Below are 26,046 nucleotides of genomic sequence, written 5' to 3'. Positions count from 1 at the left end.
TCAAAGTCACACATAGGTTGAAAGTAAAAAGATTGCAAAAGGTATATCATGCACACAATAACCAAAAGAGAGCTGAGTAGCCGTACTAATAGTAGACAAAATAGACTATCAAACAAAAATTGTTACTAGAAACAATGAAGGACATTTTTATGATGATAAAATTGTCAGGCATCAGGAAAATATAACAATTATAAATGTATATATGCACCTAAAAACAGAGCCCCAGAATACATGAAGTAAAAACTGAAGAATTGAAGGGGGAAATAAACAATTCAACAACAATAGTTGGAGACATCAGTACCTCACGTTCAACAATGGATGAAACAACTAGACAGAAAATCAACAAGGAAATTGAAGACATGAACATCTTTAAACCAACTAGACCTAGCAGACATATATGGAACACACCACCCAGCAACAGGAGAATACACATTCTTTTCATGTGCACATGGAACATTTTCCAGGATAGAACATACATTCGACCACAAAACGAGTCTCAATAAATTTAAAAGGATTGAAATCAGATGAAAAGGAATGAAATTAGAAATCAATAAAAGAAGGAAATTTGGGGAATTCACAAATATGTGAAAATTAAACAGCACAGTCCTAAATAACCAATGGGTTAAAGATATCACAAAAAAAGTTAGAAAAGACTTTGAGATGGATGAAAACCAAAGAAATTGTGCCAAAACTTATTGAATGCAATGAAAGCAGTGCTTAGAGGGAAATTTGTAGCTGTAAATGCCTATATTAAAAAAGAGGAAAGATCACAAATTGATAACCTAACCTTCCACCTTAGGAAACTAGAAAAAGAATAGCAAACTAAACCCAAAGTAAGCAGAAGAAAGGAAATTTTAAAAATTAGAGCAAAAATAAGTAAAAAAGAGAATAGAAAAGTGAGAGAAAAATCAATGGAACCAAAAGTTGATTCTCTGAAATGATCAACAAAATTGACAAACTTTTAGATAGACTGACCAAGAGGGGGAAAAAAAGGACGATTCAGATTACTAAAATGAGAAATGAGAGTAGGGACATTACTACCAACATTACAGAAATAAAAAGGAGTATAAGGGAATACTATGAACAGCTGTATGTCTACAAATTATATAACCTAGATGTAATGGACATATTTCTCGAAAAACACTACAGAAACTAACTCAAAAAATAGAAAATCTGAATAGACCTATAACAAGTAAAAGAGATTGAATTAATAATTTTTTTAAATCCCACAAAGAAAACCCCAGGCACCTATGGTTTTACTGGTTAATTCTACCAAAATTTAAAGACTTAACACCAATCCTTCATTTAAAAAAAAAATAGAAGAGGAATTAGCACTTCCCAGTGTATTATACAAGGCCAGTATTACCCTGATACCAAAATTGGACAAAAATATCACAAGAAAAGAAAACTACAGACCAGTATCTCTTAAGAATGTGGAGACAAAACTTAACAAAATACTAGCAAACCAAATCCAGCAACATATAAAAGGACCATGCACCATGACCAAATAGGATTTATCCCAGGAATGCAAAGTTGTTGTAACATCTAAAAATCAATTAATAAAATACACCATGTCGATAGAATAAAAAGAAAAAAACATGATCGTCTCACTAGACACAGAAAAATCATTTGACAAAATCCTATACCTTTTCGTCATAAAAACACTCAGCAAATTAGGAATAAAAAGGAACTTCTTCAACCTGATAAAGGGCGTCTATAAAAAAAATCTACATGTAATATCATGCTTAATGGTGAAAGACTGAAATCTTTCCTCCTAAGATCAGGAAGAAGGATGTCCACTCTTGCCATTTCTGTTCAATCTTGTGCTGGAGATTCTAGCCAGGGCAATTGGAGAAAAAGAAATAAAAGGCATCCAGATGGGAAGGGAAAAAGTAAAGCTGCCACTATTTGCAGATGACATAATTTTGTATATAGAAAATCCTAAAGTATCCACAAACAAAAAAATTATTAGAGCTAAAAAATCAGTTCATATGGCCCAAATCTGGAACACTGATGACACCATATGCTGGCTGGCAAGGATGTGGAACAAAGAGGAATTCTCACTCATAGCTGGCAGTAATGCAAAATGATACAGCCACTTTGGAAGACAGTTTGGCAGTTTATTACAAAATTAAATATATTCTTACCATATGACCCAGCAGTCACACTCCTTGGTATTTACTGAAAGTAGTTGAAAACTTATGTCCACATAAAAACCTGCACACAGATATTTAGAGCACCTTTTCATAATTGCCAAAACTTGGAAGCAACCAAGATGTCCTTCAGTAGGTGAGTGGATAAACAAACTGTGGTACATCCAGACAACGGAATATTATTCAGCACTGAAAAATAAATGAGCTGTTAAACCATGAAAAGACTTGGAAGAACTGTAAATGCATATTACCGAGTGAAAAAAGCAGTCTGAAAAGGCTATGTACTGTATGATTCCAACTATATGACATTCTGGAAAAGGAAAAAATATGGAAACAGTAAAAATATCAGGGGCACGAGCCAGCCCTGATGGCCTAGCAGTTAAAGTTTGATGTGCTCCACTTCAGCCCGGGTTTGGTTCCTGGGCACAGAACCACACCACTCGTCTGTCAGTAGCCATGCTGTGGTGGTGGCTTACATAGAAGTACCAGAAGAACTTACAACTATACACAACTATGTACTGGGGCTTTGTGGAGGGGGAGAAAAAGGAGGCAGATTGACAACAGATGTTAGCATAGGGTGAATCTTACCCTGGGGGGGAAGAAATAAGATCAGGGGTTGTTGATGAGAGGAGAGATGATTAGGCAGAGCATGGAGGATTTGTAAGGCAGTGAAAATACTCTGTATAATACTATACTGATGAATATATGTCATTATACATTTGTTCGAACCTATAGAATGTACACCAAGAGTGAACCCTAGGGTAAACTGTGGACATTGGGTGATTATGATGTGTCAGTGTAGGTTCAATTGTAACCAGTGTACCACTCTGGCAAGGGATGATGATAATAAGGGAAGCTATGCATGTGTGGAGGCAGGAAGTACATGGGAAATCTCTGTACCTTCCTCTCAATTTTGCTATGGACCTAAAACTGCTCTTAAAAAATTGTTTTAAAAAATGAGTTCCACAAGTTTGCTGGATACAAGATCAATATATAAAAATCAATTCCATTTTCATACATTAGCAATGAACAATCCAAAACGTAATTAAGAAAAAAATTCCTATTACAATAGCATCAAAAAGAATGAAATACTTACCAATAAATTTAACAGAAGGATTACAAGACTCGTACACTGAAAACTACAGGATGTTGTTGAAACAAATTAAAGAAGACCTATGTGTATGGAAAGACATCTTGTGTTCATGGATTGGAAGACTTAGTATTCTTAAGATGGCAATGCTCCCAAAATTGATGTACCAGTTCAACATAGTCGATATCAAAATCCCAGCTAGTTTTTTTTTAAGAAATTTACAAACTGATCCTAAAATTCATATGGAAATGCAAGGGACCCAATATCCAAAACAATCTTGAAAAAGAAGAACAAATTTGGAAGACTCACACTTCCTGGTTTGAAAACTTACTATAGAGCTACAGTAGTCAAGACAGTGGTACTGGCATGCAGAGAGACATATAGATCAATGGACTAGAAATGAGAGTCCAGAAATAAACCCGTACATCTATGGCCAATTGATTTTTGACATGAGTGCCAAGACCATTCAATGGGGAAAGAATAGTCTTTTCAACAAATGCTGATAGGACAGCTGGTTATCCACATGCAAGAGAATGAAGTTGGATACTTGCCACACACCATATATAGAAATGCACTTGCCACATACCATATACAAAAATGAACTCAAAATGGATCAGAGACCTAAATGTAGGAGCTAAAACTGTAATACTCTTAGAAGAAATGTAAGTGTAAATCTTCATAACCTTGGATTAGTTTCTTCAGTATGACACCAAATACCCAAGGTACCAAAGGAAAAACAGATAGCATGCTCTTGCCACAATAAAAAAAAAGAAAAAAGAAATTGGATTTCATCAAAATTAAATACCTTTGTGCTTCAAAGAACACTATCAAGAAAGTGAAAAGACAACCCACAGAATGGGAGAAAATATTTGCAAATCATATATCTGATAAGGGACTTGTATCTAGAATACATTTTAGAAACTCTTACAACTCAATAATAAAAAGCAAAGTAACCCAATTTAGAAACAGGCGAAAGGACATTTGGTGAATTGACATTTCTCCAAAGAAGACATACAAATGGCCAATAAACAAATGAGGAAATGTTCAATATCACTAGTCATTAGGGAATTGCAAATCAGAACCACTATGAGATATCACTTCACTCTTACTAGAATGACTATAATCAAAATATAGACAATAGCAAGTGTTGACAAGGATGTGGAGAAATTAGAACCCTCATACATTGCTGGTGGGAACTTAAAATGGTGCAGCCGCTTTGGAAAACAATCTGGCAGTTTTTCAAAAAGTTAAACATAGAGTTAAAATGACCCAGAAATTCCACTCCTAGGTATATAACCACATATGTTCACACAAAAACTTGTACACAAAATTTCAGAGCAGCATTATTCATAATAGCCAAGAAGTAGAAATGACCCCAATGTTCATCGACTGATGAGTGGGTAAACAAAATGTGGTACATCTATACAATGGAATATTGTTCAGCAATGAAAAGGAATAAAGTACCGACCCATGCTACAACATGGATGAAGCTTGAAAACATTATGCTAGGTGAAAGAAGCCAGACACAAAAGAGTGCATATTATATGATTCCATTTATATTAAATGTCCGGGATAGGTGAATCCATAGAGACAGAAAGTAGATTAGTGGTTACTAAGGGCTGTGGGGAGGGGAAAAGAATGTTTATTGGGTAGAGAGGTTTTTTCTGGAGTGATGAAAATGTTCTGGAATTAGATAGTGGTGATGGTTGCACAACCTTGTAAATATACTACTACTTGTGAATATCTGAATTGTGTACTCTAAAAGGGTGAATTATATCCTCAAGGGGAAAAAATAGACAGAGGGACGGATTTGGCCTGTGGGCCCTAGTTTGCTCATCCCTGTTCTAGAGCAATGGTCTTTGGAGTCACACAGACCAGAGATAGGATCCTAATTTTCAATTTATGAGTTCTGTGACCTTGGACAAGTTACTTCACAGCTTTAAGCCTCACTCTTCTTTATAGGATGGGGATATGTACAATACCTGCCTTGTATTGTGTGAGGATAAAGTTAGGTCAAATGGAAGCTCCATGAAAGCACTCTTTCCCCAGGGCCTAGAACTGGCTTGCGTTCAATGTACATAAATAAATAAATAAAGCATTTAGCACAGTCAAAGGCTCACAGTAATAAATACTAATAGCAAACTCTTATATACCACTTACTGTTTGCCAGATAATATTCTAAGTGCTTTGTAGAACTTTATCTCATTTTGTTATCATCCCCATTTTCCAGATGAGAAAACTGAGGCACAGATAGTATAAGTTACTCGCCCAAAATCACACAGCTAGCAAATGGTAGAGCCAAAATGAAAACCCAAGTGGTCTGGCTCCAGAGTCCATGCAATAAATATTGAGTGCAAATATGATTATTCTTATCATAATTATCATAGAGTTTAATAAACATCTGGATCCTACTTCTCCCTTAGTTGTCTGAGCACACACTAGCACCTCTATGTCCCCAGCATTTGATTCATTGAAGATGCTGCCCACGTCTCTGATGTTCGCTATGAAGCATATTCATTTTTTCATCCGTCCGTTCATTCATGCATTCATTAAGCATGTACAGTATCCCTACTATGTTCTAGGCCCTGTGCTATATAGATATAAAAAGACCTACCCTCTATCCTCAAAGAGTTCAAAGTCTAGTCGGGAAGAGAATTATAATCCAGCTGGTAAGTGTAGTAGAGATTCATGCAAGCATGCTGCGGAAGCAGAGAAGACCCAGGGAGTAGTGTGGAGGTGGGAGGAAGGAAGGGCCTGTGAAAGCTTCCTGGAGGAAGTGGTACCTAGAGAGACGTGGATTAATCAGGTATAGGAGGGGGCGGTTAAGTGAAGAATAAGGTGAAAGTACACGTGTAGGCCGAGAGGTCCAGGAGCCCTTGGTGAAACCCAGCGCAGAGGCCAACATGACTGAAAACCAGCTGCAAGGGGACCTGGAAGAGCTCATAAGGGCCTAAGTGCCCTGCAAGTTTGAACTCAAGCAACCACCCAGCATTGCCTCTCCACCCTACCCTCGGGTATTTTTCTTTGCAGCACTTATCACTATCTGACATATATCCTTGCTGTTTATTTACCATTTGTCTCCTCCCACCAGAGTGTGAGCGCCATGAGGGCAGGGACTTTGGTTTGTTCACTGCTCTGTCTCCTTTGTCCACCACATGCCCGTGTTTGTATTGCCTGGTGATGGTAGGCCTCAACAAATATTCTTAAATAAGTGAAGTAAATTGAGTAAACTAATGTCCTGGGAGCTCTAGGGAAGACAGAGAGCATTCAGATACAGGCTCCACCCCCGGGAGCCTTACAGGCTAGTGGGGGCCTTAGCACGTGGCCCTGAGCACCTATTACGCTCCGTCTCTCTCCTCTTTCACTTCCTGCCTTCTTTCCCAGAACTTTCAGACTGTCCTCTCACCATTTAAATTTCCAATTCCCTCATGCATCTCTCTCCACCCCATCCAGGACTTTGCACTCCCGGCCAGTGGCCCATGCTCCAGGCCCCCCTCCTGGCTCTGCCCATCTGAAATGTCATCGCTGATAGCTGCCTGCATCTGTTAGGTGTGGTTAGCATGATCAAACTAATTTTCACTAATATATGAATCACTGCCAGAGCAGTCTAGGGTGTATGATTTTTTTCAACTTTTTGTTATGGAAACTTTTAAGCATATACACAGCAAAGAGAAGAGGACAGTGAACTCCCATGTACCCATCACCAGCTTCAACAAGGCTCAACCTTCTGCCATTGTTATTTCTTCTATTCCCCATTTTTCTATTGAAGTATTTTTTTTTTTAAAGATTTTATTTTTTCCTTTTTCTCCCCAAAGCCCCCCGGTGCATAGTTGTATATTCTTCGTTGTGGGTCCTTCTAGTTGTGGCATGTAGGACGCTGCCTCAGCGTGGTTTGATGAGCAGTGCCATGTCCGCACCCAGGATTCAAACCAACGAAACACTGGGCTGCCTGCAGCGAAGCACGCGAACTTAACCACTCTGCCACGGGGCCAGCCCCCCTCTTGAAGTATTTTAAACCACATCCCAGGTACCATACCATTCCACAGTTGCTGGCCTAGAAATATTTCAGTATATTTTGCCAACAGATAAGGACCTTCTTTTAGCATAACCACAATACCATTATCAAACTTAACAAAATTAATAGTTCCTTAATATCATCTAATACCAGTCAGTCACGATTGTTTTATCCAATTGTCTCAAAAATATTTGTCTGCATGGATTTGTTCAAATCAGGATCCAAACATGGTCCACACATTTGTTGTGTACTTTTTAGGTTTAAGGCCACTTGGCAGAATTCCGGGCCGCATGGACAAGTGGGGCCTAATCAGCCCACAGCCTCTCTGAGCATCCCGGAGTCCCCACTCCTAGGAGCTGCAGGGAGGCCACTCCCTGGCTGGAGAAAGGACTAGCCATCCAAACCCCCATCAGAACTTTTCTCTGTTCCCCAATAAGGAGTGGAAGGATTGTCACCTCAGGGTGGGATGGAGAGGAGAAAGGAAGGAGAACCAGAGAAATGCCTTGCAGCTAGCTTTCTGCTCTGCCTCCTGTCTGGACACCCCCAACCCCCACGCCCATCCCAGCTGGCCTCAGAAATATTGGGTAACTGTGTAAAAGTAATCATGATTGCAGTCCTTCCTGGGAGCTGCTTACCATCAAGCCTAATTACTGCACAGCACAATAATCATTATGCATATCATTAAAGATGTGTCAGATTGACTTTGTCATGAGTTTTATTTGATTTCAATATAAAACTGCTCCAGTACGCACAGCCTTCAGAGCTTGTTGCTCCTGGTCCCTACCAGGGAGCGGAAGACCAGCTATTGGCAAGCCAGCAGCTGAGCATCCCATCCTGTCCCGTCCCATCCCATCCCGTCCTGTCCTGTCCACTTCCATGTGCACTGGCTCTGCTGCAGCCCGGGCCAGAGGTGCCCAGCCGCCTGCCCTTCCTCTCTTCCTCTCCACGGGCTGCACATCTGGGCTTGGGGCCCGATGATTCACACTTACAAACAGAAACAACCAAAACAACAAAACCCTGCAGCCTCTGCCAGCATCAGCTGCTGCTTCCCCCGTCCACAGGGATCTCAGTCAAGCTTCTTATTGACTCAATCCCTGCAACGTCTTCATTATTCTCCCCATTTTGAGGATGGGGAACGTGAGATGAGCCAATGTGTCCAAAGTCATCTAGTTCATCATTAGCAGAACCGGAGGCTGTGGCTGCTGAGCTGGGGCTTCTGTGGGAGCCGAGGCCGGGTCAGGCTCCATCCGTTAGGCATTCCTCTCTGGTAATGGATGCGTTTGCAATTTTCAAACACACTAAATGATGTTGTCTGTGCTGCTGGGCAACTTCCCGAGAAGCAAGCACAGGGGAGTTGAGCAGTGGGAGTGGAGAGCAGCACTTTTCTAGCTCACGTTTGCAAGTTGTGGGAACCGAGCCAGTAGCCTGAACCAGGAGGCCGCCCAGGCCTTGCCTCATTGGTACATTGTCAGGCTACCTCTTCCAGCAGGTTTCTTGCTGCTTGCCAGCACCAAGGCAGTCACTAATTAGGTAAACCAGTGTGGAGGAAGCATGTATACCATGTCAAATCATCGCCTAATGAGCCTGCCCTTTGGTCCCTGTGCAGATCCAATAAATGAGTTTGGCGTGTTGATGCTCAAATGCTCGTTCGTTCAGGCGGCCTTGAGGGAGGGCCACCTTTGTGCCCTGCTCTGCGCTAAGTAAAGTACCATGTGGTTCTTGCTCCTGAGAGCTGCTCTCATGGCCTAACGGGGGAAAAGGGTGTGTAAACAAATACGCCAGAGTGGGCCCGAGGGCTGCAAAAGGCCTGGCGGAGGCACAGAGGAGGGCACAGGGAGCTCCGCCTTTGGGGAGTCAGTGAGGACTTCAGAGAGGCTACATTTGAGCTGGGTCTTAAAAGATGAGTAGGAATAGTCCAGGCTGAGAAGGGAAGGCCAGGCATTGTCTGCAAAGGGGATGGTGAGCAGAAAGGCAGGGAGGTGTGATAGGAACCCAAGATGCTTTTGCAGATGTAGGGTAAACAACTTTCATTAACATATCTCAAGGCCTTAATAATTTAGGGTCAGACTTCCAGGTGGCCCAGCACTCCTGTTTACTGATTCTCCACGACCTTTGCTTCCCTGCCCTACTTTTTGTGCCAGCCTTTTGGCCTTTCTGCAGTTCCTCTGCACTTAGCTCAAAAGGCGATGCTGAAATATGCCATTTCAATGTGTTCATTCTTAATTTTGCACCAATCACATTGGCCCACTGAATGGCTTAGCTTAGGTTTCTTGGAGCTGCAAAAGGAGGCCTTTTTTACCTAGAGTCAAACCGAGGGAAGCAGGGCCTGCCATAGGGGGGGATGGTGCAAAATCTCTGGGGACACCTGGACTCCATGTGCTAGGCCTGTGCTGCCCCGTGTCTGTTCTCAAGCAAGCGGCCTGTTTGTTTAGCTGCTGACTGCTGTCTTCGTTAGAGGGACATTAAAATACTGTTGGTTTGAGTGTGGCAAGGTAATGAATCGTCCTCGTGTGAACTCTTAAATAAACTATTAGGGAACGAGCCTAAGTGTACCTTTACTAATCTGCTGATGAGCGTCAGCCACATCTAGAGCACTGAAGGGACCCAGCGGCCACAGGTTAGTTTCTGTAATGAAAGTGAAACCTCCTCCATTTGTCTAGCCTCTAGAACTTTTTACAAAATTTCTTCCACTGATCCACGTTAACAGCCCTTTAAAGCTGGCAGGGTGGAAATTTGTGTCCCCATTTTACCAATGCGGAGACTGAGCCTTGAGGGGTTAAGTGATTCCAAGTGGTTCCGATGTTATGGGAAACCGAGCCCCACGATCTCGCAGTGCTGGGAGCTTTCCTACTGCCCCGAGCTGCCTGCTGCTGAGCCAGCCTTTTCCCCATGGCAGGTGGGTGTGGGCAGAGGCAGCACTCACACGTTTACAGGACAGCTGGCTGCGGTTAGGCACCCAATCTACAGGTTCCTCGCACTTTTCGCAGCACACTCCCCTTAAGAAGGCCCTCCGGATGTTTGCCATGTTAGCATCAACCGGTGCGGCAGATAAAGAGTGATAAAGAGCAACCTCGGGAAGCAAATCCCCCTCCAAGATGTAAGTCATTTACTCCCTTCTTACCAACAGGATCAGGTTCAACCTGCATAAATCTATTTTAGTGTATTTTAATTGCTTGTAAACTAAGTGTTTCCTGGATATGCCACTGACCATGAATAATTAGAATCATTTCAATGACTGGGTTTTCGAAAGTGAATGGGAGAGCAGACAAAAAGGGGCTGCTCTGAAGGGCGAGTCATTTGTTAAAGCCTGAGTGGGAGCCTTGTCTCAGCCTTCTCCAGTTTTATTTTGTTTTTTCGTGATGTCACTAGAGCCGCCTGTTTTTCAGCTACTCTGGCTGCCCTTCAATTTTTAGGCATCCCTCATGTTAAGTAACGCCAGCTGCTGACAACCATCGGGCCCAAGTGGCCACATGTCAGAGTCATTCATTCACTCAGCAGAGACATATGAAGCACCTACTATGTGCCAGGCCCCTACCAGATCTCAAGGATAAAAAAAAGAATAAGGCCCAGTTCCCAGCCTTGAGGAGAACACTCCCTAGCAGGGGAGACGGGCACATGAACAAACAATTACTCTATAATGCGATAAGTGCTAGAAGAGAGAGGTGGACAGCGAGCTGTGGGAACGCAGAGGAGGAATGTACTCCATCTGGGGGTTGGGGCTGGTGCAGCAGAGAAGCAACATTTAGCAGGGGCTCAAAGGCAGCAGAAGAGTTGTCCAGATAAAGGGGAGCGGGGAGAGACCCTACAGTTCAGTGTGGCTACAGTTTAAAGGCCACAGCTCAGACCGCGGTGTGAGATAAGACTGAAGCAGTTGGTTGGGCCAGAGCGAAGGCCTTTGTCTGTCCTGCCTTAGAGTTTGGACTTGGTCCTGCAGTCAGTGGGGAGCCAACCATGGTTTTTAAGCAGGCGGCATGACATGATCAGATCTGAATTTCTGACAGAAAACTCAGGGAGGGACGGGAGACAGTGAAATCAGTTAGAGGCTGACTCAGAGAGCATGGCTTTGCTTTGTCTTCCCTCTGGACTCCAGGTGCTCCCTGCCCGAACGTCTGTTGTGGCCCTTACCACAGAGCATTAGAATTAGCGTTTGCACAGCTGTCTCCCATCCACTCCTTGAGGGCAGGGGCTGAGTCTCATTCATCTCTTCGCACCCAGAGCCTGGCACACAGGAGTGCTCAAAAGACATTGGTATCAAGTGAATTAGGGAACAAATGAATCAATAGGTTCTAAGCAAGTACAACTCTTATTTGCCCTCAAGTAACCACTCTGATGGCGTTATCAGAGATAAATCCTACTCTGCTGGAGTAGCAAGTCCATCCATGACTTTTCCCCTGCCTCTGCTGAGAGCATCAATCTATCATTGTCCATCATGAAGGAGAGATGCACTATTCAGAGAAGACAAGAAAGCTGCGTACAGAGCTGTGCTGGTGCTGGTTATGATCCAGTACTCTCTTCTTTCTCATAAACAGTATTCATTGTTTAGAATATATCTTCACTGTCCTCATTCTGCTCCTTCTGCCTTTCTTACCTTCTCTCCCTTCCTATTTAAGTCTTACTCATCCTTCAAGGCCAGCTCGTTTGCTTCCCATCTCCTCCATGAAGCCTTATCCATTGCCAGCCCCCATACTCAGAATTAAGAATTCCCACATGAGTTCCCATAGCTGTAGAGAAATGATTCACCTCTAACATTCATCTCATCGTAGTTATTCCTGTATCTGTCTGCCTTCTCTACTAGACGGTAAGCTCCTCAAGGCCAGGGATTGTCTGCTCCATCATTGTCTCCCCAGCCCCTCCCACTCTGCATCCTGCCCAACAGATAACCAGTGAGTGTTTTCAAATAATACCCAAAGCATATTTCTTGCTGTGTGGCTGGCCCGTGAAAGATAATGATAGTCTTGGGAGTACCTGATGCCTCTCTCTATCTTCTTACACATGGTTAGATATGTTTTCCTTCATCTGACAAATAGCGAGGAAAAACAATCATCGCTCATCAAACAGTGGGAATATCTCACAGAGACAGAGAGCCCCTAATCTCTATCCCCTAATCCCATACCGTTTCAGGTATTTTGAAAGCACAAAATCCAGTGCCTCTAAATAAAACAGAAGCACACTGACCCATTCAGGGTCATAAGTTCAAGTCTTTGCTGAGGAGCTTACTGTGTGATGAGACTCATGTATGGTACTGAGTGAACAAAAGGAGAAGATGGACATTCTCTTTGGAGGAACTTATACTGAATTAGCTCTACTTGGAACACATTAAGCATCAAGTACCAAGAATTCAAGTTTTCTACATAGGAATTTCCAGCAGACAATTATAAATGCAAGTCAGAGGCTGAGGATAAACACTGGATCCAGAGATGTGGGATTTCTGCATAGGAGTGATCAAAACAACAGCAGAGAGTGTGAACTCTTGCAGAGAGAGAACAAAGAGCTGAGAGTACCTGGAGCACCCACATTTAAGAGACAGATGGAGGAAAAGGGTCCAGGGAAGGAGACTGAGAAGGAACAGGGAGAGGAGTGGTGGTGAGAGAGAAGATAGTGCCAAAAATGAGGGGGTAACTGATGACACATGCTGAGGAGAGATCAAATAGGGCGAGTGATAACTGAAAAGAAGACGTTCTTAGGAAGATCACTCTTGGTCTCCTAAAGCAGGAATAGCAAATATAGGGCACATATGACTATATCTCCCGAGGCCCCACGCTGCCTACCATGTACTCCCATGGATTGCATGACAAACTGATCACGGCACATTTCCCTGCTGAACCTAGACACAGCCTCAGAATCTTTCTCAACACAGTACCCCAAGCAGCTACTACCAATCAATCAGAGTTGCCAACAAGCTAAAATCTCTTTGCCATCCTCCTTCTAGAAAACAGTTCAATGGAGGTGTGGGGAAGAAGCAGAGAGCAGTGGGTTGAAGTGTCTGGGAAATGAAGAAGTCGAGGTGATGAAGAAAAGAGAGATCTTAAGAAGTTTAGCAGTGAAGGAATGGAGAGAGAGGGCAGTTGCTTGGCAAGCCAAGGCAGCACTTACTAATCCTCTAGTAGAATCCGTTTTCAAGGTCATCTTAGTACTTGTCCAACAGCAAGCCAGGTAAAACAATATCCCTATACTCTCCCTTCTTCCATCTCCACCCTTGGCTTAAGGAAAAGTTGATGTAAAAAAGCTTCATGTGTAGGCTTATTTCCAAAATATTCATTTGATTAACAGAGACATATGGTATAACCAGAGCTGGCCCTGCACATATTTATGAAGGAGGAATTCTCTCTAATAGTGGAAATTTGAGGATCAGCAGTGATGTGGGGGAGGTATTCGTCTTGGCCAAGACCCTTTCCCCAGACCCCTGAAACCATGCCCTAAAGGAAAGCCTCGGCCTGCGGGAGACCCTTAGTGAAGTAGCAGCCACCCTGCCCTTGTCTCCTCTGCTGCCTCCTCTGTGCCCCCTTCCTTCCCTCACCAATCCCCCCCCTTTTTATCTCCTCTCCTTTGTATCACCTCTTTACCTCCTACCTCTCTTTCCCACCACTTCCAATTTCTTATTCCTGCCTCCTCTCTTCCATTTTTCTTAGTCCCTTTCATTTGGATCCTTCCCTTCTTGCTCCCTCTGTCGTCTTTCTGGCTTCAGGTTTTTGGATACAGGGTAAGCTCTTCGGAATTCACCCTCGTTCAGTCTGAAGGGGCATTTGTAAAGAGATCCAGTGTTACTACTGTCCATTGCATGCAGAACTGTTTCTTTGTACAGTTGTTAAAGCACAATAAACAATGACATCTAGCATTTAATAATAATATTTACTGAGCATTTACTCTGCCCCAGGCACTGTTCTAAGTGCTTTACATGAATTTACTCACTCATTGTCACAAAAACTCTATAAGGTGTGTTCTGTTATTATCCCTATTTTACCAACAAGAAAACCAAGGCACAGAACAGGGAAGTAACTTGCCTAAGGTCATATGTCTAATAAATGGTGGAGCAAAGATTTAGGGCTCATCCCATTTGACCTCAGAAATCTTAGTCTTTAACCACTGTGCTTCTTACTTCATGATGTCGTGGAAAGCCCGTTGGGCTGAAAGTCCAGAGCCTTGGGTTAAAGTTCACATCTGTTACTTTAGCACCATGATCTCGGACAGGTCACCTCACTTGTCCAGTGCCCCACACATGTGAGGGCAATCTGTTGTACTCCAGCCAGTGCCACACAGTTGAGCCTGGATTTATTCCTCTGCCCTTCCTTTAATGGTATCTTTCTCTCTCTATTTGGATTTTCATCTCCTTGAGAGCAGTCACCAGACTTTATTCTTTTTTTGTACTCAGCTTCCCCCCCAGGGCCTAGAATAACACTCAGCACCTAATAGAACATATGCGTGCATGTGCGCACACACACACATGCACACACACAATACACATATACGAATTACTGTGGATTGACTAACATAGGAATCTTAGTGCATACACGGTACACTGAAGGGCTATATACGTGTGTTCGTGAAGCCTCTAAGTACTTTAGCTAATGAAATAAGAATGGTTAGTATTGGACATATTCTTTGCTTAAATATAATTGGTGCTCAAATAAGCTAACATTTACCTGATTATTTTGTTTAATGAGCTTTTTTCTACACCAATAATTAAAATACCACTAGAACATCTGAATAATGAAAGTATGTCCATGCTCTCTTCATTCATTCACTCATCCAGATAGTTCTTGGCACTGGTATATGAGCCTCACCATGAAGCTGTTCTTAAGTACTGACTCTGTGTTCAAGGGGTGAGTTGAGTCCTGCTGGTGGGATATAGATGTGGTCCAGACAGGAGGCCAGGTCTCCATCCTCCCGTCCACCTCCACATGGAACGTCTTATCTCCAATAGCCCATGTCTCCCTGGCCTCTTGGTCATGCTCTGGACGCTCCTCATTCCCCATTCTCCTGCCTACAAGCAATCGCCTCTGATGTGCTGCTGCCTGCCAGTTCAGTCCAACAACTAATGGGGTTATTATTTTTGTCTGTTTGTGTTGTAAAGCCATGGCAATAAAATTGACTCCCGATAATACCACCGCAATTTTATGTCCTTAAAATGTAGCATAAATGATATATATAATAACCGAATTTCCTGTAAACAGAAATGTTTTTCTGGGGAAAAGAAGGCGTTTTTGTTTCCATCATGATTGGACCCAGGTTTTTTGATGGAGTGATTGGTGATAAAGGAAAGGTTGAGAAGTATCGTACAAGACCATGTTATGGTTCAAAGTGCTGGTGCTATGTTACTCTGGTTGTGATGAGTTCTGTCCACAGGGCGATTCAAGACAAGAAACGTTCTTCCTGGTCAGGGTCCACACCAGTCACCAGCACAGCTTCCCCAACTGAGGACAGAGCAAAGCCTCAGGGGGCTGTAAGAGGAATTGGCACTGACCTTGGACTCACCCTGATAGAATCAAATCGAATTTTTAGGAAAAGGTAAACTTTGAATTAGCAATAAAAATTTTGAGAGCTAGTTGGAGTATTATAAAAACAGGGCTGGCTAGCAGCAGTGTCATCGTACCCCCTACTAACTAGGAGAGAAGGAAGCTAGTTTAGCCACGGGAGCGTGTTGCCAGCGTGGCAAATGTATCCCGCTAAGCATTTTCCTCATGCTGAATCTCATCCCTAAGGCTCCATGAGATTTCACTTTACTGTTCTCTTTCTTCCTCTCTGGTTGCTCTTTTTTCTGCCTATTCACTAGATCTTTTTATCCCCCTACTGCCTTAATCCTTGGCCATGACCTCACTTCCATACACCATCGTCACATCTCCAGCTGCCCACTAGACATGGTGACCCAGATGGCCTACTGTCATCTCAAACCCAACTAAACCCAAGCCCATCACCTTCCCTTAGCCAGACTAGCTCTTCCTGCTAATTTACTCCAGCTCTGTCAGTGGCACTGCAATTCTCCCACTTACCCAGCCTCAAAATCTAGGAGTCAACTTTGACTTCTCCCTTCTCTCTTTTCCTCCACAGCCAACCAATTGCCAAAGTCCTAGTGAGCCTACCTTCGATGTCTCCCATCCTTCCCACCCCTACAGCAATCGCCCTTGTTCAAGCCCCCAATACCTCCCCCTTAAACTATTGTGGTAGCCTCCACACTGGTCACCCAGCCTTTGTATGCTGCTCCCGGGTTTCCTAAGGCACAACTCTGGTCCTGATGCTGCCCCAGTGCCTGTTGCATCAAGTCCTGTCCCCTTAACCTGGAATTCAAGGCTTCCCATGCTTTCCTTTTCCTGCTTTAGCCAACTTACAGTACTTGCTGGTCCCCAGACTTGTCCTGCATTCTCTTGCCTCCACTGACTGCTCCCCGCCCCACCCATCCCTGCTTGTTTGCAATCAACCCATCCTTCAAGACCCTAATTCTCCCTACTGGATGTGAATGTCCTCAGAATCCCAAACACATTTTCTTTCATTCATTCGGCAAACATGAATTGAGCACCTATTATTTTCTAAGCCCTATGCTAGGAGCTGTAAGTAATATAAATATGAATAAAACAGTATTCTTCCCTTGTGGAGCTCCAGCTGAGGAGCCAGAAAGACAGACATAACTAACTCTAAATCCCTATCAGGCTGCCTCTGACTCCCATCCTGAGGGCTCTTCCCCTCAGCCTATAAATATACTTAAGACCCTTCCATCTTAAAACAACCACCCTGCCGCAGCCCCACCCCTGTATCAAGCGCCTTCAAAAAGAGTGTATTCTTTTTTTTTTTTTTTGGAGGAAAATTAGCCTTGAGCTAACATCTGCTGCCAATCCTCCTCTTTTTGCTGAGGAAGACTGGCCCTGAGCTAACATCTGTGCCCATCTTCGTCTACTTTGTATGTGGGACGCCTACCACAGCATGGCTTGCCAAGCAGTGCCATGTCCGCACCTGGGATCCGAACTGGCAAACCCTAGGCTGCCGAAGCGGAACATGCGAACTTAACCGCTGTGCCACCAGGCTGGCCCCAAAGAGTGTATTCTTACCATCGTTCTCATCTCCGCTTCCTCCCATCCAACTCTTCAGCCCACTCTAGTCAGGCCTTGTCCATACCCTCCACTGGCTTTGCTCCGGCAGAGGTCTCCTTCCCATGGCCAATCAGAAGACCGCCCTCCTTTTGTTTAACCTCTCTACAATATCTCAGACTGTCACCAGAACTGTTTCCACTCCCTAGGTCCACCTCTGAAAGTTGGCTAGTGCCATGATTCTTTCCTTGACCCTCTTCTCTTCTCACTCTGTAGTAAGCCTGCCCTGCTAGCCACGGCAATTCCTTGGCAAGTCTCATCCTATTCCTTTATGTCATTAACTCCCAAATCTATAACACATATGCTGTATCTTAGGCCCAACCTCTCTCCTAAATTCCAGACCACTGGATCATCAGGATCCTGACCCTCAACATGCTCCCCACTGAACCCCTCACACACACGTACACCCCACCATGAACCCTTGTCCTCTGCCTGTATTCCTCATCTTGTTAATGTGCCTCCCACACAGAAATCCTCGACTCTCTCCTTCCTTACTTCTCACATCCAATTCATCGTTTAGTCCTATTGATGCCATCTTCTAAGTTTTCCAGTCTCTCCATTCGTCCCTCAACTGTTCTGGTTCAGGCCCTGTTACTATCATCCTGGTTCTAGCACCAGCCTTCTCACTGGTCTCCCTCCTTTCATTCTCCCCCTCCAATTCCATTCCATTCTCCACACTGTAGCCAGCGAGTCCGCTAAAGTGCACACACACCTGACCTGTTGATTGCCTCATTTACAAACTCCCCCAAGTTTCCAGTCACTTATACCGCAGATAGTTATTTACCACTTACTAGGTGCGAGCACTGTTTTGGGAACTGCAGTACAGCAGGGAGCACAACAATGTTCTGCCCTCATGGACCTTCTAGTCTGGGATAAGGCCAAATACCTTAGTGTGGGGAGCAGGCAGCGCCTACCTTGAGATTCATGCCTGCCTCCCCAGTCTCGTGTCCTGATTCTCCTTATGCCCTACCCTCAAGCCATATCAAATTAATTTTGGTGCCTAAAATGTGCTATTCTGTTCCATACTCCCTGCCTTCGCCCAGGCTCTCTTGGGAATGCCTCCCTCCCACCACCCATCTCCTTTGCAGATCCCTCCTGCACAATCACTTCCTCTGGGGTAGTTTAGAGTCTCCTATAGGTAGTGCTGATCCCCAGAAAGACCTGGGTTCAAATCTCAGCTCCACACATGCTGTGTCAAGTTATCTGACTGTTCTGTGCTTCAGATCTTCATTTAAAAATGGAAATAATTATGGTCCTTCCAAATGAGTTGGTTGTAAGAATTAAGTTAGTCAATCGATAAAAAGTGCTGAGATACTTTAGGTGCCTGACACGTCATGAGCCTTTAATTCGTGTTACCTGTTACTACTTTTATCTTTAGTATTGTTATCATTCTACCTCACATCACACTGCTCTCTAATAATCCCTCCTACTAAATATGTCTTACTGTCTTTGTACCCCAACGACTAACTTAGTCAGGCATGTAGTAGGCACTTATAAATGTGGAAGGAGGGATAAAAAGATTGGCTGCCCCAGGCTCGTGACTTGGTTTCCTGTGACAAAATAGGGTTACGAAGGAGTAACAGCAACCTTAAGGCCTCTTCTGAATATCTTTTCAACCAAATTTCTAAGTGTACGCTGTTTGCACTGCATGAGCAGGAGCTGGAGAGGGGTGAGCAAGAAAGGCGTGTCGAGCGGGGCTGAACTGAATGAGAGCTGAGCTATTTTCATTCCTTTCTTCATTGACTCCTGGGTTGAGAAGGGACCAACTTCCCTAAAGTTGCCATTACCTTCAACTGCTATCCCCCAGCCCCACCTCATACTGTCCATTTGCCCCCTTTCCACCAAGTTCCCCTCAAAAATGTATAAACTGAAACCCAGAAAGCAAAAGGAGTGCTGAGGGAAAAGGGGAAGGGGTGGAGAAGGGTTAGCACCTCCCTCTTTCCCTTTGCTGAGATCAAAGCCAGGGTTTTCACTTAAAGGCCGGCTGGCCTCTTTCATCCCCTGCTCCACCTGTCTGGGAACGGGATCGCTGCTTGCCCATTTCCTTTCCTCTTCAGGGCTGGAGGGCAGTCTCAGGGTGGGGCCTCAAGCTATTTCTAGCGCTGGCCAAATCCCTCCACTCCAACATCTCCTTTGCCTTATGTGATCAGATTTCCTCTCCACCTTGCCAGTAAGTAACAAGTGGTGGGAGCATAGGGCAGGAAACTGTGCGAGCAGTCAGCGTCTCCACAGGCCCTCGGCAGAGCTAATGGCTTAAGCAAGTGGGAAGGACACTGGGGCTGCTAGGCTTTGTCTGGCAGGAGGAACAGGCTCTTCTTTCTGCATCACAGCCCCAAGTGCTGGGCCCAACATCCTCCAGGGTATGGGGGAGACACCAGTGAGGCAAGGGCCTCTTGCCCCCCGGAGAACGGAATTCACATTTCCTGCAGTCCTACTATACGCTGGGCCCTGTGCTAGGCCCTTTTGTATATATATTATCTCAGTGGTTCCTAACAACCCAGCCAGATCAGCATTTATCATCCCTCTGGTAGCAATGACAAAACAGAGATTAAGAAACTCGCCTGAGGCACGCAGCTAAATCCAGTATGAAAAGCCAGCTCTGCCTGACTCTAAAGCCAGTGCTCTTTCCACCTCATCATGCTGCCTCAAGAGTCTAGAAAAGCCGGTAATGCTGTGAGTTGGCTCTCTGCATTATTCCACAGAATTAACTGAACAACCAGCTAAACCTTTTGTGAATTAATTTCATTCAACATAATTTTAAAATAAAGGTTTAAAGAGAAACTTTGATGACTGAGTTCAACTCTACAGGCTATAAAAAAAGAATGTGACAGAAGTTTCTGCCTTTGCAGAGTTCACAGTTCCAGCAGAAAAGGGTTAATGAGTACAAAAATAAAAGCATAATGTAATACAGAAACAGAAATGCCACAAGAGAGCCAGTGAGGGGAAGAGGGCACCACCTTTGCCTTAGAGCCTCTGCCTTCCTGGGGCCTGTCGCTTCCCTCAGCCCCAGGCAGAGCCTCCCAAGGACAGGATGAGCCAGCTGCCTTATGGAACTGGATCACAAAACAGGGACTTTCTTCAGTCATCTGTGTCCCCTAGCCTAAGAATAGTGCCAATAAGCAGGACCTGGGAATAATATTTGATTGCAAAGGTGAGGAGATGTTTAGGAACCTAGACTTGGCTATTACCTGCAGGCAGCCTGCTTCAGCAAAGAATGGGTTATTTATGGGTTAGTTACAGCCAGGTGCTAATGCAGCCAGGACAAGAGGTTCAATCCCAGTGGAGCTGAGTTCTGTTACGTGGCAGTCAGTACTGTCCCCAGCTGACCATCTTGCAACCATGTGCTCTTGGTCCAAGAGCAGAATAAAGTAGGAGAGTGGGGGTGACCATGCAGTCAGCATTCACAATGAGAACGTGCTGTTCCAAACACTCAGCCCTGAACAGATAGCTCATAACATGTCTTGCTGACAGGACCAGCAGTGTTATCTTCGTGGATGGAAGCAGAACATTCTCTCCTCCTATACCTCAGCGAGGCACCCTGCTCTGATTTTTATAGCACTTTGATGCCAAGGGTTTGAGTCTCGCAGAGTGTCTGCTTCATCACAGCTGCCTTTCTTGTATTGCTCTCTCTAAACCCATCTTTCCGTACCCGTGAAATGAGTGTACTACTTGACTCCCGCTGGAGGAGGAGAGGCCGCCTGAGGAGAGAGGGCCACACCTGTTTGAAGCCTTCTCTTCTAGAGCCACGCCCACAAGGTCCTCAGGCTTGGACTGAGGGGCCTTCCTTGGCTAAAAATACAAACCTCTCAAGTTTCTTTGATCATAATGAGGAGTTAGTGTCTGGATATGTCCCCCAGGTAACCCCTTTTGTCTGTTCCATATATGGGTTTGGTAGAGACAATCTCTACGCAAGGCCTCTTCCATCTCCAGAACTTGAGGCTTCAGGCATCAGAGGAATAATTCCAGCAAGAAGGAACTAGGTACCTCTCTTCTCTCTAGGTCAGTCCATTAAAAAAAAAGGCATTATAAGCGTTGGCACAGTCTTGGGCATTTTTCTTTTAATTAAATGTGTAGAGTTTTCTGTCATGAATGTGCAGAAGCCATCTCCCCATCAAATTGCTCCCGTGGATTCCACAAAGACGCCATTAGAATCCCTAGACATTGTTCCGCAACCTCTCCCACGGTGCCAGATGTACAGCCAGACTCTCAACGAGGATAATTTGGTGGCAATGGCAATAACCCTGGATTATTTTTTAGAGGCTCTTTGGATGACGTCAAAGTCATGACATATCAAGATCCCTTCTTTCACGCCCTCTGTACCATTTTTTCTGTGGAATTTGAATTTCCCTGGCTTACTTACCGCTTAACAATATCACTATTGAAAGCACATAATGTTAAGGACCATATGCTCTCTCTCCAGAGAGTGTGCACAAATACTATTTCTGTTAAAAACTAAACAGAAATAGTAGCTTTGCATATTTCCCATTCAAAGACTTATCCCAATTGAATGATTTCCTTTGTCATGGAGTATTTTTCCCCAAGCGGGCCCTTATACAGAAGCTGAATCAGATATTGTGACTTACCAAAGGTCACAAGGAGTCATCTAGTGAGCTAGAAATAGAATCCAAAAGCCTTTATTCTGAATCCCTGAATTTAAAAACAAATAAACTCTACTACAAAGAAAGAAAAACTAGGGAAACTGGGTTTATTTGACATTCCTGGGTCGGGGAGTTCAAGGCAACCAAAACTAACAGGCAGCTGTCACAGTGTGTCAGGACCGAGGAGGTGAAGAAGACGTAAATGCTGCCTGCCCTCAGGTTGCCGATAATCCAGTGTGGGGAGATCAAGTCACTGTTGAAAAATCTCTACCCGCTGCAGAATGTGCTCGTGAACACCTAGAGGAGCCCAGAGGAGGTCTCCTCCATCTTCATAGCCCCCACAGCAGCCGACACAGTGACCTGCATGTGATATGCAGGCAAACACTGTCTATTTGTTGAACAAGGGCCATAAGAGAGGTGCCAACAGAATGCTCTGGGGGTTGGTGGAGAGTGAGGGACAGCTTTGTGAAGGAGGTGACATTTGAGCTGCGCCTGGCGGGAGGAGGAGGTTTTTCACAGGCAGCAGGGATTGGGGGAGGGCCTTTGCAGGCCTCGGGGAAAGAGCAATGGCAAAGATCCTGAGGAGAACAAAGCGTGGTGTGATTTGGGAGAGCCCAGAGCAGGCTAGCGTGGCTAGACACAGGACGAGGTAGAAGCTAAGGCTGAGAGAAAGGTTGCGCCCTGAGCAGAGAGGACCTTGAACAAACTAAAGAATTTAGCAGTGAACTGTCACTGGAGGCTTTGGCCAAGGGCAATGGCGCAGCCCGGACCAGGCTTCCTCCTGCATCATCCTGCCCTGCCCACCTGGGCCTCCCTCGCCTTGTCAGTGCTGGTGGGTTCCTATTGATTATTCTGTTTGTATGTGGTTTGGTTTGGAGGTTTTCTGTGGTTTAGTTTGTTTTTTGGCCTTTCCCTTTTCCTTATAGTTTTTCACAGCATATGGTCCTGATTATGTGCTGGAAATCACGCCAAGCTGCCGGCCAGACCGCAATGAGCCCCACCGAGTCCAGCAAATCCTCAACTACATCAAAGGTAAGCACCACCCCTCGAGCCCTGCCCTCCTCATTCCACCCGGCTTGTGGTGGCCCAGCACCGGGGCCTTCCCCAGAGACCATTTGTCTGTCGGTGGTTAATCGTTTCACTGACTTGGAAGGGAAACATCTTTTTGGCCTGATAGCTTATAGCTGGAATTCCACACTGGCCACTCTGGTTGGGATTGTCATTGGCCAGCTAATGTCACCTTCGGGGGACAAAAGTTTCAGCTTTAGGCACCTCCAATGGAAAACCAGTTCTAAAGTATGCCCTGGAACCCCTTTTCTTTAAGGGCAACAATAAAACCCTCTTTAAGATGAGGGAAGTTCAAGTCAATTCAGAGTTGGGAGCGTGGGGGAGGGGCTCCCAGACATTCTGTTCTTTGTGATTTCTTGGGCCAATAGAGCCTTGAGAGCCTGTGGGTCTACAGGGCCTATAGTCAGGGATTCTGATGATCTAGGAGTAGGTACCTCAGTCTCACCCGGAGCACTGAAGATGGGGCTGCGGCCCTATCCTTGCCTTCCCAAAGGCTGGCCAACAACTTTTTTGGTCTCTGAACAGAGGGAAAATGGCAGTCATCAGGTTATTGCCCTCTTGACCACACTGTCCTCTAGCTGTTTGGAGATGTTGCCCTCAGCTTTCCAGTAGAGCCCTCCTCCCCACCCCAGCTGCTGCTTCATGACTCAACTCACTTCATCTACCGTTTTTTAAAGTAGTTTTGGCATCCATTTTCCTGTTTAATTGAATTTGTGTGTGTGTGTGCATATTTGCGGGGGGCTAATTATTTGTAGAGTTAAGAGGCCAAGAGATGGAGCTGGCCCAGTGGCGTAGTGGTTAAGTTCACCCGCTCTACTTTGGCAGCCTGGGGTTCATGGGTTCAGATCCTGAATGCAGACCTACACACTGCTCATCAAGCCATGCTGTGGCAGCATCCCACACACAAAATAGAGGAAGACTGGCACGGATATTAGCTCAGGGCCAATCTTCCCCAAGCAAAAAGGGGAAGATTGGCACGGATGTTAGCTCAGGGCCAATCTTCCTTACCAAAAAGAAAAAAGAGAGAGAGGCCAAGGGTATCATCATATTGCACATTGGCCATTCCGGAGAGTGAAATCCTTGTGTTTATTCATATAATGACCAAGATTGCACCAGTTCTCCTACCTTTCACTGCCTCATTGGAATAGAATCCAGCATGAAAGGGAGGTCTGTTCTGTGCCAGAGTTAGTCTGAGGAAGCACTAACTCTGTCCTGGGGGTCTTTGCTAAGGGTTATATTAAGGCCCTATCCCCTAGTAGAGCCTAGTCTGTGACAACAGTGGAGTCCATAGGCAGGGACTCCACATCCCAGGGTCCTTTGGCCAGAGAAAATTTTCTAAGCTTATGAGTCATAGACATAAGGTTATGCTCACAGCAAGCCTCTCTAAGGTGTCCTATAGCCCTCAGCCATCCCCAACCCTATTATTTCAAGCCACCTCCCTCTGGCCTCTCGATGTCTACCAAGCCCACAAGTCCTCACTTCCTAACCAAATCTTCCTCCCTTGTCCAACCTTTAAGGCCTTTAAAATTCTTCGGTTCCTGGCCCTTCTCCAGTCCTTCTCACTGTGCTACAGCTCTGACTAGCATTAGCACTCCCACCCCAGTCTCCTTCTGCCCCTCTCAGACCCAAGACACATTTCCTGTCTTCTTTGGGACTGATCCAGCTTCTCTTACCCCTCTCCCTTCACCCTTGCCATTTTCCCCGCATCCAGGCTCTAAATCTTGGTAGAGCACAGACAAAGCAATAGAAACGGAAACTAAACAAGCCTCTGCAACTACTTACTCACACCTATGTCTGTGCAGATACCTATATGCCCTCGTGCTTTCCTGCACACGTCCCCACACACATATCTCCAGAGAGTGGTGACATCTTGCTATTGAGGAAATGGAAATGACAAGCAAGAGAAGACATAGGAAGGTAATTCAAAGGGAAGAGGACTAGGAAAGGTAAGAAACCTGAAAGAGGAATGAATTTTTAAAAGACTTGAGATAAAAGACTAGTTTGAGGGTTGGTGAAAAAATAATAGAAAATCTTAGAGGACATGTAAGTTACATGGAAGTCAAGATTTTTCAAAGATCCTAACAGATTAAAGCCATACTCTGGTTGTAACACAATGAAATTAAACTGGGAGGAAATGTATGGACCAGGAATTGGGTTCTCAAAAGCAATCGGACACGTACAAGATGTGAAGACATGGCTTAGCAGCATTTTGCCTGAAATGGAGTTAGGGATTTTATTCAACACGGAGCTCAGCGTGAGTCACCAGGGCAAGGTAGCCTCCAGAGAGGCTGATGCAGTCTTGACTTCACTTTAAAAGGGCTCTAGACAAATAGGAGCGTGCTCTGGGAGGTCAGTCGGGATGGCGAGAGGACTGGAGCCCAGGCTCCGAGAGGTCTGGTTGGAGGAGCTGGGGCTATTGGAAGAAAGAAGACCCAGGGGGATGTGGCCTCTACTTCATGTCTCTGAGAGGCTGCCACAGAGCAGAGGCTGTAGACAGAGTCTATGTGGTCACAGGGCACAGAGCTAGGACCCATGGGGAGATATTATAAAAAGGCAAATTTTCATTCAATAGAAGCAAGAATTTTCTAACAATTCGGGCTGTCCAAAGTGGAATAGGCTGCCCAGGAAGGAATGAGGTCTCTGTCACTGGAGACATACAAGTAGAGGCTAGGCAGTCACTTGGCTGTCATACCGTAGAAGGGCTCCTGCGTTGGAAGAGGGTGATTGTACTAGATTACTGTTAAGGTTCCTTCCAACTCTAAGATTCTAGGATGCTGTACATTAAAATGAGAAAATAGAAAAACAATAAAAAGAATATGATGACAGTGCAGGGGTTGGTAGATGAGTCACAGTTGTCAGATGGGGGGGCGGGTAATGCTGTGTAGAGGAAGGAATTGATGAGGAAAAGAAAAGAAACTAAGTGGCTAAGAGTGAGTGGGGAGGAGCCAGGGAGGGCCGACAGCAAGCAGAGTGGCTATAGAATACTAGGAATGTTCAGATTTTCCATTCCTTTCACATTGACAAAGTCTTGTGTTCTAGCCATGCA

General features: G+C 44.8%; 1 protein-coding gene across 8 annotated transcripts in view; it reads left to right on the top strand.

Moving 5' to 3' along the window:
• HDAC8 (histone deacetylase 8) overlaps positions 1 to 26,046 on the top strand; it is a 199,860-nt gene that overhangs the window by 152,456 nt on the left and 21,358 nt on the right. For 4 of the 8 annotated variants that reach the window (XR_011536134.1, XM_070605760.1, XM_070605756.1 and 1 more), the window contains one exon: positions 22,859 to 22,964. The exons of 1 other annotated variant lie outside the window; for it this stretch is intronic. Coding sequence is in view for 3 of the 7 variants with exons in the window: in XM_070605760.1 (XP_070461861.1) it covers positions 22,859 to 22,964 (106 nt within the window). In the remaining 4 variants the exon portion in view is untranslated. Of the gene's footprint in view, positions 1 to 22,858; positions 22,965 to 24,802; positions 24,947 to 26,046 lie in introns of all 8 variants that reach the window. 3 more of the 8 variants (XR_011536133.1, XR_011536131.1, XR_011536132.1) reach the window with 1 other exon arrangement.

This window comes from Equus przewalskii, chromosome X (genome assembly GCF_037783145.1).
Source record: "Equus przewalskii isolate Varuska chromosome X, EquPr2, whole genome shotgun sequence".
Lineage (NCBI taxonomy): Eukaryota > Metazoa > Chordata > Mammalia > Perissodactyla > Equidae > Equus > Equus przewalskii.
This window is presented reverse-complemented; position numbering and strand designations above follow the sequence as displayed.